Genomic DNA, 17,831 nt, shown 5'->3' with positions numbered 1-17,831 from the left:
CACAAGGTGCGAAGGTAGCTGCAGACCACGATTAGCTGATATCGAATAAGTTTGTCTGGACTGGCAATGGCGAGACGGATAAATTGGTGGGCTATGAGTAATATTGGGACCTAGTATACCTGACGCTTAATCAAGCGAGCAACACTCGAGTCGTCCGCCCATGTGAACACGCTTGAACCGGCGCCTGGACTCACTAGTAGTTGCAGAACAATATGAAACAGGCGATACACAACTCACAGGAGGCTGTCTAGACATGTTCAATCACTGTTCGAGATGAGGACTGCGATGAGCTCGGGAAACTCTGTCATGGAAGCGAAGACAGCCGCACTTTCTAAAGGGCATCAACTAGCGCGTCAGGCGCCAGCTAAGGATTTTTCATTGTACAACCTACAAGATGGAAATACATTATGACAATACATAAGTTCTCCAATAGTGCATGGGTATATTGCTTCCGATCACTTCTTTCCCTTCCTTTTAGTAGACCCCTTCCGAGGCGTATTCGTCGCATTCGACGACGCAACAACGGGTTCTGGGGCAGGGGATGCAGACACAGGCTCGGGTGCAGGCTTCACTGCAGGCTTAGAAGCACTCTGAGGAGGCGAAGGCTTATGCAAAAAGTTAATGAGGAAGGTCGCAAGACCTCCACTCATCGTGTACATGAGCCATTTCGGCACACGAACAAGAGTTTGGTAGAGCATGGACAGCAATTGTGCCAGGTAATCTAAAATATATTCGCTGCAAAATGGCGGTAAGCACCTGTACGATGGGTTAAATCTGACGCGTCCTACCGTTCGCCGCCTGGGCCATAGATGGATTTCCATGGCTCCTTCATGCTCCACGCCTCCTCCTTGAGAAATTGGTGCAGAATTTCGTCGGTCAACCTTATCTGACCGGCCTTGTAAAACCGCAAGGTCTGCCCTCGGTCTTTCAATACAACAAGGTAAGGCGCGCTGATAGAAGGTCAAGGAAGCGAACAGGCTGCAAAATGCTGAAAACTCACGACCAGACAGACCATTTAGTGGTGATGGTCGTAACATTGAGATAGTCGATCCGACCAAAGCGCACATGAGGGAGCTCTCCTTTCTCCAGGGTATAATTATACGTGGCATCGAAAACATTATCGACGAACTTCGAGACACCTTCTGGTTGACCCGCGGTGACTGTTCTGATAAGGATGAGTTAATTGCTGGACTATCGAAACGATATACTCACATTATAAGGAACCAAACCCGTTCTTTCTCCTCCTCCGAAGTCAGTGTCTCATTCACGATAATTTCTGCGTAGTTCTCATCCGTGATGAGTGGTATGCGCTCATCCGAAGTCACAGCTGGAGTTCCAGTAATGTTGAAACCAATGAGAGAGGATATAGCGCCCACAGGTCCTGCTGTCACAAGGCTGTCCAGGAACGACGATATCTTCCCTGGCCGACTTTGCGTGGCAGGAGTGGATGGGGGATGTGAGGCGTGTGCTGGGGAGGGAGTTTGGCTTGGGACGGGTTGTCCTGGTGTCCATCCAGCCGAAAAGTATTGAGCATTGACTAGCCCTGTGAGGGATAGAAAACTGGCAGCGTATGCCAACAGCCTCATCTCTCAAAATAAGTATGGTCGGGGTAATGGAACGAAAAGAAGTGGCTTGAGTTACCTAAGGTTGACGAACATTTGACCGAATTTGGGCCCGGGTCGTCAATTAGCCTGATAAAGCCATTCACATGAACTGTCACTAGTTTGCTCCTTGGCTCTCATACTTATCGCAGGCAAAACTCTCAGTGTCCTGAGACGCACGCGTTGGATCTGCGTAGATCTGCGTCCGCCCCAGTTTATTTAAAAAACAATCACCTCTATCAGCTAGCTGCTAAGCTGGTTCATGTTCGTGCACAAAATCTGAATACCAAAATGTAGATGTTTGCCACGCAGTCATGCTGCAATATGCTCGTGTGGGCTCTTCTTTTGCAGTCCGATCCACGCCTCCAACAACGTAAGTCTCTTGAGCTCAGAATGAAGATGGTCGTTCCTCTGGTTTATCGAGTCTCGAAGTAAACTTGCGTCTTGCGGCTTGCCGCCGCTAGTGAAACTCAGATTCACCTCCAAGTATCTGGTGACCTCGTTGTACACAGGTACAGACCTGACCGCTTGATATTACCCTCGAATCCTCCAGCACGTCCGATGCATTAACCCTCTCCTCAATCCCACAGCTTAAATGCACCGACTGCTCAACGCTCCAGTGTTTCGAATGCATAATGTTCATAGCCGCAGTCTACGCTGAAATATGCGTGCAGACCACAGGATGGAGAGGGAGACGTCATCGTTACGTTGGCTCATGCGGATAATAATTGCTCACACAAGAGTCACCGCAAGCTCCCTCGTAGACCAAACAAAGGACTAGTGCGGTGCGGGCCGACGACGGACAAGGTAAAATCCACAGCATCCTATCAGATATGATGATTCCTCTATGTTGGGAGCGGAACTTTGCCCCTGAGCAGTTTGTATTGGTCGTCCCCCTGCAACTTGTCCTTGGGGTGTTGAGCCCGCGCCTATGTTGCTGCTCGTACGTCGCATAGCTGCTTCCGCTTCTGCGTCAGTCTCAGGGGTTATACCATATCTCTGCAAATATATCAAAGAAAACATGTATTGATGATGATGAACCACTTACGTCTTCATCACGGCAAGGAGCAACTTGATCAACGGGGCGCCTGGGGATTCTAACAGAAAATGGGCTGAAATGCAATCGCCGAGGCTGAAGCTGAATTGGTTGAGGAGCATTTGGAGGTCGAGTGCTGGAGCGCAGGAAGCCGAATAAGTTGTGGAGACCAAGCGGAGATGACCTGTCTGCTGAACGAGGAGGCTTGCGGTTTGTGTGATCGCCGAAGAAGTCGTTGCCCTGAACAGGCGTCAGGATAGATAGAGATCGGAAATGATTGCACCGGACTCACATATCTTGCCAAGCCTCTATTGTTGGTTTGCGGTCTAGGCGCAATAGAGATCTTATGAGACAAATGAGCGAATGATTAGGGTATTTATAACAAGCTCACGTCTCTAGGTCGAGTTGCACGTCCCTGATAAAGAAGTGAGATGAGGCATGAAAGAGAAGACAGGTGACTCGCGTTGAACTTCACGTTAGGACCCGTATTGTGCTGACCGACACACAAGATCGCTTGGGGGAGAGCCTGACGAAAGCGATGTATACACGTACGTCAACACCACGAGCACACTTGAGTGCTGCTTCCAGATTCCATACATAGATTTTTCCATTCGGCGCCCTGATAGCACTGGCAAAGTACTGTCCATCAGAGGACATGGCAATAATCGAGACCTGATCGTCGTGCCAGAGTGGGTCTCCAAGTTGCTGATTTGTTTCGAGGTCCCAGATGCGAACTGAGTAGTCCAATGATGCACTGACAAGATGGCATCCATCGGGAGACAGACAAATGGATTCAACAAAGTTGGTATGACCCTGAAAAACGACGAGTTCTTCCCCGTCAATCGATTGCCATTTTCGGATGGTGTGATCAAATGAGGCAGAGAAGATGTATGCCCCATCCTTGGACAAACACAACGATGACACCCCACCGTTATGTCCTTTTATCTCGATCAGCAGCTTGCTGTCCTTTGGCCACACGCGGATCATTTTGTCCTCACCGCCGCTCGCGAAGTTGTCGCCTTGTGGAGAGTATTTGACTGTCCGCACAACTTTATTGCTTCTCTTTATCGGTGGTGCAATTTGTCTGCCAGTGGCCGGGTTCCATCGTCGTATAGTGCCGTCCTCCGATGCAACTGCTACCTCCACCCCATTCGGAGACCAATCAAGGCACCACACATAACCGTCATTATTCCCCTCCCACAGGTTACCGACCACGCTCCCCTCCTTTACATTCCACAGCTGTACTCTGCCATCTGAACTTCCACATACGATCATTGTTTCATCCAGAGACATCGCCATTGCGGTTATGTTGTATCCATTACCATCACAAGGCTTTCCTACAGGCTTTCCATCTCGTGTCCACTGGTGAATTGAACCATCGTCCGAGGTACTCATTATATTGTCACTGGTGCCCAACCAGGCAAGGGTGTTGTTGAGCCAGTTGTCGCATTTGATCATGCCCTCTGGCATCAAACTCCCTGCTGTACGTTCTGGCGTTGGCTTCTTCCACGATGTGCTCCGAGTCCTGTGGTTGACGAAGTAGGATCGACCTAGTGGCGAGATGTGCCATTCGCATCCAGGAACGAGCTCCTCCCAGGTATCTATTCTCAATCCTGAGTTCCTCGCTCTCATCGTACTTTCGTTGCTCACCTAGTCGCACTCCTGGTAATGGTCTATGCACTGCAAACATGAGGAGTGCGTCGTCGCGATAAAGTGGTCTGTCATCCTTATGGGACTCTGTCCACATAGGAGGGAGCGCCTCATTCCCTCCTGCTCTATGTTGAGTTGGTTAATTGGTTTCACAATGTGCTCGCTCACCTTGCCAAAGTGCATCCTGGCGGTGCTGTGCACCATAAGCCGGCGGATTCTCAGAGCTCTTCAGGGGAGCAATAGGCGCTGATGGGTCTGACAGCAGTCCTTGGTCCGCCTCTCTCAGTTTCGCTGGCGTGCTTGACTTGGCCGTTTTGTTCAGCATGACGACAATTGGGGATGTTGGTGATAGTGGAGTTAGTGAGTAGACCTTCTAGATATGCTGTTTTGCATGCTTACAGGCGCCTTGCTTAGGTGATAACCTGTGCTTCTGATGTGTCAGTTCTAAAATAGATCAATCGCTCCCCGACCTCTACTACTGATCCCTGTGCTCTCGAGTACGGTGATATTGATATACAGAGCAATAACAACACCGGTATTTTGACGCAACAGGGTCAGGGTGTATCGGGGACTCACGATTCTCATGCCGTTTTGCAAGGACTACGAACGCATCGTGTGTTTGCTGAGCAACGAGGCGTGCGGTTGGTGTCATCGCCGAAGATGTCATTGTCCTGAACAAGTGTCAGGATATAAAGAGCTCAGGAATATGTGATCGCATTGGACTTGCATATATTGTCTAACCTCTATTGTTGTTTTTGTTAGCAATTAAGTAGCTCACGTCTCTAGACCGAGCTGCAAGTTCCTGGTAAAGAAGTCTAGGTGAGGTATGAAAGAAGAAAGATGACTCTCGTCGAGGGTTGGCATCGGAAAGGTCTTTCCCACCGGACGGCTGTAGATTGACCAGCAAGTGAGAGACACGAGATGCAGGCTGAACAAAGTGAAAACTCGAGAGAAGGAAACATTTGAGACGATCTCCTGTCTATGACGTCGAACGCGCACGACTGGCAAACCGCAGGGGATGACTTCATATTGATGTTGGTTGATAGTACAGCTTGATATGGATTAGCGTGCACATGCAAGGTAAAGCGGGTCCGACGTATAACTGCATCAATACATTGACAGACAATTTGTGTAATCAGGACAGTACACCACCTTGGTTGCAACCCTCACGACTCGCACTCAGCCTGCATACCCACAGGCTCAGCTCACCCACCATCGGGACGACGTTAAATGGAATGATCCCGATCTGAACACACTAAGCACCGAGAACAAGAACAGTGTCAACTTGAATGCTCATGATTTCCTCGTCAGTGAGCTCGTCGTCATAAGCACCATCGTATAGTGACAGTGATCCAATGTGGAGGGGTTGAGCTACCCTTTGAATTGAAACAATGTTTGCGTGCCAAAGTGATTAAGCCCGACCAACCCATAATGAGGTCGTATGCTCGACCCCGGCATATTAATGCTCTCGTAGTGTCTGGCACTTCGATCGGGCAACAACTCCGGTGTTGCTCCGCAAAATGGATAGGCAATCATGAGAGACTTGATATCCGTGGTACTGAATGTACATGAGGCAACCTTTACGGACGGACAAGTTTGAAGGGCCATTGTCCTCCATCGTCCAGTGTAAACATCAGGTTGTTGAGAGTTGTCGAGGCGTCACGATCTTGCGCGTATTTAAATGAAGCCGTTAGAAGAAAAATCAAGGATAGAAGAAATCTACTACTACCTGTAGTACTTGCTTCAAACGACTTTGATAAGTACCTGAATCCACCAACCAGGTGGTAGATCCACACACAAGTTCTCTGATACAGCGTAATTGCAAACTTTGCGTAGTCACTAGAGTCAAAAGAATGCATCCGTTCCCATAGTAGAACTTCGGGTTGGCGTCTGAGTTGATCTTGTGCCCCCGACGGATGTCGTGTAGCCGCTCATGTTATAATCCGTACATGGGGATTTGTGTTCTTGAAGAAAGTCCCCTAGGTCATGCCGTCCTGGTGGGCCTGAAGTATTATGTATGGTTGTGTACATGTCAACAACTTGACAAGTATCACCGCGCAGGCACCACGCCATAACCCCGAATTCGAATTCGACTGACACTCGAGTACACTGCACTGCCCACATATTACCCTGCAGACTCTTCTCAACGAACGACCATCAAGGCTTACAGAGTCAAAAATGAGAATGCGGAGGTCTCTGCGAAGCACGCTGACCTGGACCACGTCGTTTCTTGCTCTCGTGAGCCAACCAGTGAGGGCTGCTCCAGCTGAAGGTATAACACAGACCAATCAAGACTTTTGACGATTCTAATACACAAGACACACAGTTCCCTCAGCAGCCTCTTTCTATGTTCCTTACCTCCCAAGCTTGCATCAGGATACAGCACACCCTTTACACATATACGCTGGACACATTCTTTCCGACCCCGATGCAGAATCAGCAGGCAGCACAGACGTTCTCGCCCATTTGTTCTTCGTGATGGTGAAGGCTCGTAGGGCAGCCGATAAGGAGAGGCTGATGTTCTGGTTTAACGTGCGTTTCATGTGCTACAGTGGTATGGCAGGAACTGAATGCAATAGGGCGGACCTGGATGTTCCTCATTTGACGGTCTGATGATGGAAGTTGGACCTTGGAGAATTGATGGGGAGGGTGGCCTGAAGACAGTACAAGGAGGCTGGGAAGAGTACACCACTATGGTATATGGTAAGTCTATCAAGTCTGCTGCATTGTCCGCGTCCAACCAAGCGAAAATTTCTCCTTTCTCAGTGGATCAACCTGCTGGAACAGGTCTCTCGTATACTAGCACGAACCACTACGTGCACGGTCTACAACAGGTACGTTTTGAGAGCGCTACTGGCCAATTTAGTGACCATGCCATCTCAGACAACTGACCAACTCATGGAATTTCTGCGCACATTCTACAAAGTGTTTCCTGAATACGAAACTGTAGACGTACGTGGCTTTTTTTTTATTCCCGGAGCTCACCTAACGGCGGCTTGCAGACCTATCTGGGCGGCGAGAGCTATGCTGGACAATACATTCCCTACTTCGGTATAGTGACTCCGAGTTACTTGCTGCTGCGTGACGCTGACCCCTTTAAATAGCGGATGCTATTCTCTCATCAGACCTCAGAATGCCCTTACGGGGAGCTGCAATCGGTAATGGCTGGATAGATGCTCGCAGCCAATACCCTGCATACCTAGACTACGCCGTCACGCACGGACTTGTCGACGAGAGCTCACAGGTACGCAATTTGATCATCTCAAGACTCCTGCTCTCACCGAGCCTGTCATGACCAACAGCACTATAAAGACAGCAAAGATGCGACTAATAGATGCATGACAGAATTCAGGGGTCTTACTTCAGAACCCGTTCATATTGATCAATGCGAGGGGCTGCTGACGTTTGTCCTCAAAAGCAAGTCGAGAACGTGAGTAATACTACTGCAAATGTGCCTAATCTTGGCTTCACAATCACAACAGTGTCGACGGACAGCAGAAATGCGTGAACATCTATGATGTCCGGTTGGAAGATGATGCACCTTTCTGCGGCATGCAATGGCCTCCAGACTTGAAGAACATCAGTTCTTACCTTGCTGTCTGTCCTCCTCTCGACATGCCATCCTTACCATTTAATGAGTTATTTTCCAGCGCAGAGATGTCATCAGGGCGCTCCACGCAGAGGCCAAATCCGAGAACTGGGTCGAATGTCTCGGAAGGGTCAGCACTGAGATGAATGACTATCTGTCTCCATCATCTGTCACGCTTCTTCCTGCGGTGCTAGAAAAAATCCCCGTTCTATTGTTCGCTGGTGATCAAGATTTCATCTGCAATTACATGGGTATCGAGACCATGATCAAGTCTTTGACATGGAACGGAGCGAAAGGACTAGGGGTGGGTGTTTTCTCATGTCCAGAATTGCGGAACTGACAATCACTTCAGAAAGTACAAACCAAATCATGGACGGTCAACGACATCCCAGCGGGGACCTGGGTTTCCTCACGAAACCTCACGTATGCCAAGGTACGTTGCATCCACAACACAAGTCACTCTACTCACGACGCCACAGATATTTAACGCATCACACATGGTGCCATACGACGTCCCTGAAATCGCGCATGACATGATTTTGCGATTCATGGGGATGAATTTCTCCGCCATCGTCGACGGGTCCGCGCGCATACCAAGCGCAGTCGGAGATGATGCCAAACCTATATTTTTGGACAGCGGCGATGTGCCGTTATCATCGCCGTTGCCCGGCAAGACGCCCGAGCAGACCAAGGCCCAGTGGGATGGTGATCATCTTTTTTTTCTGGCATTGCGGCAAGAAGTGCTAACTCAGTGTTATTGTCAGCCTACTACAATGCAGGCTCAGTAGTCCTGATCTTTCTCGTTCTGGCGATTGCCATCGGCCTTTGCATATGGTGCCGTTTACGTCGTCGACCTGTGCGGTTGTCGAGGGATCTTCAATCTGAAGAAAATATTCCGTTGAACGGATATGACGACGAGCGGTTGCAACGAAAACGGAAAGGGAAGGAACGGGCTATTGACGATGAGAGCGGGACAGCTATCTTCGATGTTGGAGAGGACGAAGAGGAGTATGTTAATGGTGATGATGTGCGGAAAGAGAGAATAGATTAGGTTATTTATTGTAGTTTGTCGCTTGACATGTCTGACCCCGGGTCAGAACAATCATTCCGTCGAACGCGGCGTTCCCACACTCGGACTCAGGAAGTGGTCCTGATCATCCGCGTCATCGGCTAAACAGCAACTTTAAATCTATCAGTGAAATATTCAACCTGTATGAATGACGACCTGCTTGACAGCCCAAACTCCAAATAGTTTTTTGTTACAGAGGAATAACCTCTACTTTTGATATCGCGCTTGCTTGTGACCCTATCAGTATATAAATTCACTCAGAATGCGAGAAGGCTCACATTGTAGGGGACTCTGAGCTTGCATTACAATGTGCACGAGACAACGCCACAAACGACGACTACTTAGACTTGATAGGCTTGTTGGTCTAGAGTCTTCAGGACCCCCAGGCAAGGCTGATGACCACGACAGGGAGCCAACAAGCAAGCGTGGTTAAAACGAAATGCTGTGCAAATTGACACAGGACTGAGGGGGTGTTAGGAAGTATATAAATGAAGTCGTTCCCAAACGCACGTACATGCAATCAGGAAAATCGCCTGCCCATCCCAAAAGTTGCTAGCCTCTAGGTAACGTCAAAAACAGTCTCAACTTTCAGCGCTGACGAACAGGCAGGCGATCGGCTTCAGCAGGCAAAAAAATCGAACCAGCTGCCTGTAGTTGGGTATCCATCGAAATAATTATCAACGTCAGGTCACAGCAGACGACAAGACCTCAACGACGGTGCTCCGAATACTCTCAAATAGTACTTGCTGGTGGAGACACTGGTCATGGCTTCCGGATCGAGACGGCCTGCTGCAGCAGCAAAGAGATCGATTTTGACACCCGTGTTGACCTTGAAGGGTCACGAAAAGATCGTTTCATCCATATCCTACGTTTCGGACGGCAAGCGAATGATCAGCGGGTCAAGGGATGGGACCACTCGGCGATGGGACCTTGAGGTGGGGAAGGAGATTAAGGAGGCACGGGATGTTTGTGAGCAGGAAGTAGATGCAGTGGCTGTATCAAGGGATGGTCAGTGGGTTGTCACGGGTGGTGGAGGTCTCAGAGTCTGTGAGGTTAAGACGGGGATTGTGAAAAGATTTGAAGGCCACTCAAGAAATATCACCTGCATCGACATCTCCGCGGACAGCACGTTGCTTGCGAGTGGGTCAAGCGGGTCGACAGTGCGGATATGGAGCTTGGACACTGGCAAACTGGTGTCTGGTCCATTCCAGATTGATGAAAAAGTGGCCGCAGTTCGATTCTCCCAATCGCAAAAGAAGATTGCAGTCATTTCAAATGTGGGAAGTCTTGAAGTGTGGAACATCCGAACACAAAAATTGGATGTTAGACTGGAGAAATCTCATTTCTTAATACATCGATCTCCTGTGTTCTGGACTACCAAAGACAAGACCATTGTAGCTGCATTCGACTTCGCAGGCACTGACTCCCCAAACACGATCCACGAGTTTGACGCGTCTACACTGCAGTCGGTCGGAGCTCCCTTCAAAGGGCACACCAATACCATCGATGGTCTAGCACTTTCATTTGATTGTGCTCTCCTCGCTAGTTGTTCTGATGACCTCACCATCAAACTATGGGCCTTCAAGTCCCGCCAGCTCCTCGTCTCATTCCACGCTCCTAGTCCTCGCCTCATTATCTTCTCACCCGACTCGCACCAACTGGCTTATACGACCTGGCACAACACCGATATCTACGTATGCAACACCCCACCGGAGATCCTTGCTAGCATTCATCCTGCACACCAAGTGCCTAGAGTGCGCAGTCATTCCCGTACATGTGTTGTCCATGGGCTGACATTTGCTTGCAGACCAGTTCTCCCATAAATACACCCCTCGCTCATCTACCCAACGTACGCGATCCCTTTCTTGTGCTCATGTGTATCGCTCCATTAATGACATCATTGTAGTCTGACGCAGCTCGCCGTCATAACCCAACAATCGACTGGGCAAGGGCCCAGACACCAGGGGAACCCAGTTGGACGGCAAGCCCAACCTCGAGAGGCGGTAGATGGACCGAATCCTCGGCTGTCAGACACGCCGGAACCTCTCGCATACAGCCTTCCGACATGCAGTTGACGTCTATTGATACGTCGTGGTCGCCTACTGACATGCAGAGGCAACACTACTACCCAGAGCTTCAGTCATTGCCTCAAGACCTCCTGTACACCCACGTAGGACCTGCGTTAGATCTCCCCAGTACAGCAATATCTCCTGTCATAACTCTTCCCTCTCCACCTCAAAGATCTCCTGCAATAGGCTCGCGGCTACCCCAGTCATATCCCTATCCCCGCGAACTCCTTCCCCCCTTCTCCCACACGGACACAGTTCTCCCCGTTCGTAACCATGGATCTGATGATTTCCCCCCTGAAGCGATGCTCCAAAATCTCACGAGATACAATCCTGCTGCTCGTGGCGGGTTCGGGGAGATCTGGAAATGTACCTATTCCATAGATCGCAGACTAATCAAAGTTCGTTGGCATTATTCTGTTTCTCCATCTGTATGACGTTAACAATCGGGCAGGTTGCAGTGAAATCATTGCAGGTGTACACTGCTGATCAACTTGGTCCAGCGAAGACGAAGAAAATCAAGGTCAGTATCTTGACGAAAGATTGCGTCTAATATTACTTACCAAAGATGTCGCTGCTCCCAGAGGATAATGCGTGAATTCAGGATATGCGCCAACCTCAAGCACCAAAATATTCTCCCCGTTTATGGTTATACTAATGGCTTCGGCCCATATATAGCGCTGGTCAGTCCTTGGGCGGAGAATGGAAACTTGACTGCCTATTTGGAGCGCATGGGTGCGGATCTTACTGTCCTTAGACGATTCGAGATCGTAAGTCCTCACTTGTATTACATGAAGACTACGGACTAATGGGAATCTCAGCTCAGGGATATCATAGCTGGTCTCCAATATCGTGTGTGCTAGTTAGTTTAGTGCTGGACCAGTAGTCCTAACTACTCCTCACAGTTCACGCCAACGGTGTGATCCACGGCGACTTCAATGGTGTAAGTTTGAACATTTTGGTCAGTTTCAGCTTGATTGAGACATGCCCTCCAGCCTAATGTGCTCATCCATGGTGATGGTACTGCGTGTGTTGCCGACTTCGGTCTTTCCTTGATGTATTCGGAGGTTATAAGCGCCTCTCAGGCTTCCTGGACATCCACGCTCAAGGGAAACATGCGATGGATGGCTCCTGAGCTGCTTGAAGATCGGGAGGATGGATCGCAAGTGCGGCCTAGCGAGCAGAGCGACATGTATTCATTCGGCGGTATCATGTTGCAGGTACGTCTGGGTAATTTTGACGTCTCGATGGTATCATGAATTCCACTTGTAGGTCCTCACTAACAAGGTTCCCTATTATCACCTCTCGAATGATGCGGCCATCGTCTTATGCATAGCCAAGTCGCAAACACCTTCCCGATCTCGTTATCCTCCGCTCCCTGACAAATACTGGGAGTTAATCGAGCAATGTTGGTCTACTGATCCCCGGGACCGTCCATCGACGGAGGGTGCCGACGGAGTGATCAGGAATGAATTTTATACACTATCGACTCTCGAACTGTTTCGCACACAACCACCTGTTTACGGTACGACTGAATAGACAGCATGGTGCTTGGTATGCTCCTGTATAGTAAACGTAGGTTCTCACCCCGTACTTCTCTTGTACCGTAATAGTACTGCAGTTGAACAAGAATCATGGTACGCACGTACTACACCGCGATGCATAACCATTCACTAGTACTAATCAACTAGCTGTTCAAATTCTAATACTACTGCAAATGTGCCTAATCTTGGCTTCACTATCACAACAGTGTCGACGGACAGCAAAAATGCGTGAACATTTATGATATCCGGTTGGAAGATGATGCGCCTTTCTGCGGCATGCAGTGGCCTCCAGACTTGAAGAACATCAGTTCCTACCTTGCTGTCTGTCCCCCTCTCGACATGCCGTCCTTACCGTCTAACCGGCCTTTGAATATGGTGCCGTTTACGTCGTCGACCTGTGCGGTTGGCGAGGGATCTTCAATCTGAAGAAAATATTCCGTTGAACGGATATGACAACGAGCGGTTGCAACGAAAACGGAAAGGGAAGGAACGGGCTATTGACGATGAGAGCGGGACAGCTAGCTTTGATGTTGGAGAGGACGAAGAGGAGTATGTTAATGGTGATGATGTGCGGAAGAGAATATAGGTTATTTATTGTAGCATTCACTTCAGAGCTCATTTGTCGCTTGACATGTCCGACCGCGGGTCAGAACAATCATTCCCTCGAACGCGGTGCTCCCATACTCGGACTCAGGAAGTGTGGTATTTGCTCGTACTATGCTCATATCGGAAAACGCAACATTCCTAGAAGATATTTTGCTAGAAGTCCAGCGATGTTTGTGCAGAAAACATTATATTGTTGTATTGTACATCTGACAGTTCTTGGGTGACCCTGATCATCCGCATCATTGGCTTAACAGCAACTTTAAATCAATCAGTGAAATGTTCGACCTGTATGAATGACGACCTGCTGGACAGCCCAAACTCCAAATAGTCTTTTGTTACAGAGGAATAACCTCCACTTTTGATATTGCGCTTGCTGTGACCCTCTCAGTATATAAATTCACTCAGAATGCGAGAAGGCTCACATTGTAGGGGTTTCACTTTATTGTACCACATCGCCTCAGAGGACGTGAGCGGGACTGGTTCTGGGAGTGGATTTGAGCTTGCATGCCAACGTCCACGAGACACGCCGCAAACAACGACTGCTTAGACTTGATAGGCTTGTTGGTCTAGAGTCTTCAGGACCCCCAGGAAAGGCTGATGACCATGACAGGCGTGGTTAAAATGGAATGCTGTGCAGATTGACACAAGAAGTGGGTGTTATAAACGAAGCGGTTCCCAGACGCACGTACATGCAATCAGGAAAATCGCCTGCCCATCCCAAAAGTTGCTACTAGACCTCTAGGTAAGGTCAAAAACAGTCTGAATTTCCAGCGCTGACGAACTGGCGATCGGCTTCAGCAGGCAACAAATTGAACCAGCTGCCGGTAGTTGGGTATCCATCAAAATCATTGTCAACTTCAGGCTACGACAGACGATAAGACCTCACCGACGGTGCTTCGAATAGTACTTGCTGGTTGAGACACTGGTCATGGCTTCCGGATCGAGACAGCCTGAAGCAGCAGCAAAGGAATTGACGTTGACACCCGTGTTGACCTTGAAGGGTCACGCAAAGCCCGGTTCATCTATAGCCTATTTTCCGGACGGCAAGCGAATGATCAGCGGTTCATGGGATGGGACCACTCGGCGATGGGACCTTGAGGTGGGGAAGGAGATTGAGGAGGCACGGGACTTTTGTAAGCAGGAAGTAGGTGCAGTGGCTGTATCAAGGGATGGTCGATGGGTTGCCATGGGTGGCGAAGATTGCAAAACTGGGGGGCTCAGAGTTTGTGAGGTTAAGACTCGGACGGGGACCATGAGAAGGTTTAAAGGCCACTCAAAAAAGATCAATTGCATCGACATCTCCGCGGACAGCAGGCTGCTCGCGAGCGGGTCAGCGGATGAGACGGTGCTGATATGGAGCTTGGACACTGGCAAAATCGTGGGTGGCCCATTCCAGATTGATGATCGGGTGGCTGCAGTTCGATTTTCGCAAGACTCAAAGAAGATTGCGGTTAAGTCGTACTACCTTGAGATTTGGGACGTCAAAACACAGAACTTGGATGTCAGACTGGGGAAACAGCTCTTAATACATCGATCTCCGGTGTTTTGGACTATCGAAGACAAGACCATTGTAGCCGCTGTATTCGCCGTCGACTCGAGCGGGATCTACGAGTTTGACGCGTCTACACTGGAAACGGTCGGAACTCCCTTCAAAGGGCACACCAGTATCATTGATGGTCTAGCACTTTCATTCGATTGTGCTCTCCTTGCTAGTACTAGTTCGGATGACAATACCATTAAACTCTGGGCCTTCAAGTCCCGCCAGCTCCTCGCATCAGTCCACGTTCAGGATCCCTACTACCTTATCTTCTCGCCCTCGCCCAATTCGCACCAACTGGCTTATACGACCTGGCACAACACCAATATCTACGTATGCAACACCCCACCGGAGATCTTTGCTAGCATTCAGCCTGCACACCAAGTGCCTAGAGTGCGCAATCATTCCCGTACATATGTTGTCCATGGGCTGACATTTGCTTGCAGACAAGTTCTCCCATAAATACACCCCTCGCTCATCCACCCAACGTACGCGATCCCTTTCTTGTGCTCATGTGTACCGCTCCATCATGACATTATTGTAGTCTGACGCAGCTCGCCGTCATAACCCAACAATTGACCAGGCAGGGGCCCAGACACCAGGGGAACCCAGTTGGACGGCAAGCCCAACCTCGAGAGGCGGTAGATGGGCCAAATCCTGGGCTGTCAGACACGCCGGAACCTCTCACATACAGCCTGCCGACATGCGGTTGCCATCCATTGACACTTGGTGGTCGCCTACTGACACGCAGAGGCACCCAGAACTTCAGTCATTGCCTCAAGACCTCCTGTATGCCCACGTAGGACCTGCGTTAGATCTCCCCAGCACAGCAATATCTCTGCCCCCGAAATCACCCGCGGTGTCGCAGAAGAAGAATAATGCTCAAGCTATGTTGATGGAGCATACTGCTACGCCCTTTTTTGTGTTGCAGAAGAAAGAAAAAGCTGCTCAAGCTGTGTTGATGGAGCCTACTGCTACGCCCTTTGTTGCATTGCAGAAGAAAAATAAAGCTGCTCAAGCTGTGTTGATGGAGCCTACTGCTACGCCCTTTTTCGTGTTGCAGAAGAAAAAAAAAGCTGCTCAAGCTGTGTTGATGGAGCCTACTGCTACGCCCTTTTTTGTGTTGCAGCAGAATAGGAGTAAGGTGTCGTTGGTTGGGGAGAGTTCGAGTCAGATCCCAAGTGCTCGAAGATCTTCTCCTGAAATAGGCTCACGGATACCCCAGTCATACCCCCATCCCCGTGAAGTCCTTCCCTCCTCTGCCCATACAGACACAGTTCTTCCCGTTCGTAACCATGAATCTGGTGAATCAGACCATAACCCAATGCTCCAAAACCTCACGGAATACATCACCAAGGACGGAGACTGGCCTGTTACTCGTGGTGGGTTCGGGGAGATCTGGAAATGTACCTATTCCATAGATCGGAGATTGATCAAAGTTCGTTTGTCAAATTGTGGCTGTCCATCTGCCTAAAATTGATGATTGTGCAGGTCGCAGTGAAATCATTGCAGGTGTACGCTGCTGATCAACTTGGTCCAGCGAAGTCGAAGAAAACCAAGGTAAGTGTCTTGACGAAAGATTGCATTTAATGTTACTTACACCAAATGTGGCTATTTCACAGAGAATAACGCGTGAACTCAGAATATGCGCCAACCTCAAGCACGAAAATATTCTCCCCGTTTATGGTTATACTTATGGCTTCGGCCCATATATTGCAATAGTCAGCCCTTGGGCAGAGAATGGAAGCCTGACGGCCTATTTGGAGCGCGTGGGTGCGGATCTTACTCTCGTTAGACGATTCCAGATTGTAAGTCCTCATTTGTATTTCATATTTCATACAGTCTACGGACTAATGACAATCTCAGCTCAGGGATATCATAGCTGGTCTCCAATATCGTACGTGCCAGTTAGTTTAATCCTGGACCGGGAGTCATAACTATTCTCCGTAGTTCACGTCAACAGTGTCATCCATGGTGATTTCAGTGGGGTAAGTTCACCTTCTTGATGGTTTCAATCTGATTGAGATGTGATCTCCAGCCTAATGTGCTGATCCATGGCGATGGTACTGCGTGTGTTGCCGACTTCGGTCTCTCCTTGATGTATTCGGAGGATAAAAGCGCCTCCCAGGCTTCCTGGACGTCTACGCTCAAAGGAAACATGCGATGGATGGCCCCTGAGCTGCTTGAAGATCGGGAGGATGGATCGCAAGTGCGGCCTAGCGAGCAGAGCGACATGTATTCATTCGGCGGTATCATGCATCAGCAAACTGTTGATTTCGCGACAATTCTCACACTTTTGACAAATCCGCACAACTCCGCACAAGGCATCACAGATCTCACAGACATCACAAACAAATGACCACAAATCTGGACACAAGCAGACAGTAGCACAAGCGCGTACAGGCCCACAAGTCCACAAACTGTACAAGCGACACAAACTGTTACACATTGTAGCATTTGTGAAATAAATAATATACTAGTGTTTTACTAAGCAGCGAATTTATATACATACTAGCTATGCACAGTGAGAAAACGTCTAATAGATTAAGTACTTGGTGTCATGTTTGTATAGTAGTCAACATTGTGATACCGTTTTTCCTCCGGCGCTCTGAGTGCACGCGTCCAACATTGAGGTCAGCCAGCAATAGACGCATGTTTGCAGCTTCTGCCCGGCGGCGGGAGATACAGGTAAGTATTTGGTCGTGTTCCAAAACACAGTCGGCCAAGTGTTTTTGGGCTTGACACACTTTACGTTTGGCCTGGGCTGCCTTGAGCACGAGGTCGGAGTCTTCCTCCAGCAGCTGATCAAATGAGTGGTAGGACTCGGCTGAGTCTTGTTCCTGCAGGTAGCGGGATATGAGTGACAAAGCAACACATGAGCGGGTGCAACTCACAAAATGCATTGCTACAGGTAAGCTCTCCTCCTCTTCTTCATCCTTGACAGGATGCGATCGCGGAGACTGTGAAGGGTATGGATATCCAGCATCAGGCCAGGGGAATGATGGGCCTCGAGGAATTGAAGAGGCATCAGAATTGCGAGAGTCAAAGGAAGAATGGTAGGAGTGGTGGGAGGGAGGAGAATAGGTGGTTTGGGGAGAGGAGCGAGAGAATATGTCAGAATTAGAGAACATAT

At 49.2% G+C, this 17,831-nt stretch overlaps 5 protein-coding genes across 5 annotated transcripts; 3 read left to right on the top strand and 2 right to left on the bottom strand.

Moving 5' to 3' along the window:
• Window positions 1-228: 228 nt before the first annotated feature.
• DEU56DRAFT_884261 (uncharacterized protein) lies at window positions 229-1,647 on the bottom strand. Its single transcript, XM_041356156.1, has 4 exons — window positions 1,213-1,647; window positions 1,001-1,165; window positions 789-950; window positions 229-735 (listed from the first exon to the last, which is right to left on the bottom strand). Exons 1-4 carry the CDS (start codon window positions 1,584-1,586, stop codon window positions 456-458), a joined length of 981 nt encoding a protein of 326 aa, XP_041210461.1. The 5' UTR covers window positions 1,587-1,647; the 3' UTR covers window positions 229-455.
• A 4,679-nt stretch (window positions 1,648-6,326) lies between these two features.
• DEU56DRAFT_854491 (alpha beta-hydrolase) lies at window positions 6,327-9,387 on the top strand. The gene is made up of 14 exons (XM_041355234.1): window positions 6,327-6,559; window positions 6,614-6,819; window positions 6,867-6,990; window positions 7,054-7,121; window positions 7,171-7,239; window positions 7,290-7,338; window positions 7,392-7,531; window positions 7,590-7,717; window positions 7,770-7,884; window positions 7,938-8,180; window positions 8,229-8,309; window positions 8,356-8,581; window positions 8,641-9,173; window positions 9,224-9,387. The coding sequence occupies exons 1-13, from the start codon at window positions 6,466-6,468 to the stop codon at window positions 8,925-8,927; spliced, it is 1,830 nt and encodes a 609-aa protein (XP_041210460.1). The 5' UTR covers window positions 6,327-6,465; the 3' UTR covers window positions 8,928-9,173; window positions 9,224-9,387.
• Window positions 9,388-11,592: 2,205 nt separating this feature from the next.
• Window positions 11,593-12,876, top strand: DEU56DRAFT_884254 (kinase-like domain-containing protein). Its single transcript, XM_041356155.1, has 5 exons — window positions 11,593-11,781; window positions 11,833-11,863; window positions 11,917-11,954; window positions 12,007-12,231; window positions 12,284-12,876. Exons 1-5 carry the CDS (start codon window positions 11,602-11,604, stop codon window positions 12,548-12,550), a joined length of 741 nt encoding a protein of 246 aa, XP_041210459.1. The 5' UTR covers window positions 11,593-11,601; the 3' UTR covers window positions 12,551-12,876.
• A 2,525-nt stretch (window positions 12,877-15,401) lies between these two features.
• DEU56DRAFT_938569 (kinase-like domain-containing protein) lies at window positions 15,402-17,057 on the top strand (the record flags this gene model as incomplete). The annotated part of the gene is made up of 6 exons (XM_041358848.1): window positions 15,402-16,136; window positions 16,190-16,258; window positions 16,321-16,506; window positions 16,565-16,595; window positions 16,649-16,686; window positions 16,737-17,057. The coding sequence occupies 6 exons, from the start codon at window positions 15,402-15,404 to the stop codon at window positions 17,055-17,057; spliced, it is 1,380 nt and encodes a 459-aa protein (XP_041210458.1).
• Window positions 17,058-17,256: 199 nt separating this feature from the next.
• Window positions 17,257-17,829, bottom strand: DEU56DRAFT_910741 (uncharacterized protein; the record flags this gene model as incomplete). Its single annotated transcript, XM_041357219.1, has 2 exons — window positions 17,257-17,538; window positions 17,593-17,829. The coding sequence occupies 2 exons, from the start codon at window positions 17,827-17,829 to the stop codon at window positions 17,257-17,259; spliced, it is 519 nt and encodes a 172-aa protein (XP_041210457.1).
• Window positions 17,830-17,831: the final 2 nt, after the last annotated feature.

Source organism: Suillus clintonianus (assembly GCF_016758775.1).
Source record: "Suillus clintonianus strain FC179 chromosome Unknown DEU56scaffold_21, whole genome shotgun sequence".
Lineage (NCBI taxonomy): Eukaryota > Fungi > Basidiomycota > Agaricomycetes > Boletales > Suillaceae > Suillus > Suillus clintonianus.
Note: the sequence above shows the minus strand (reverse complement) of the source record. Positions and strands in the feature narration are given on the sequence as shown.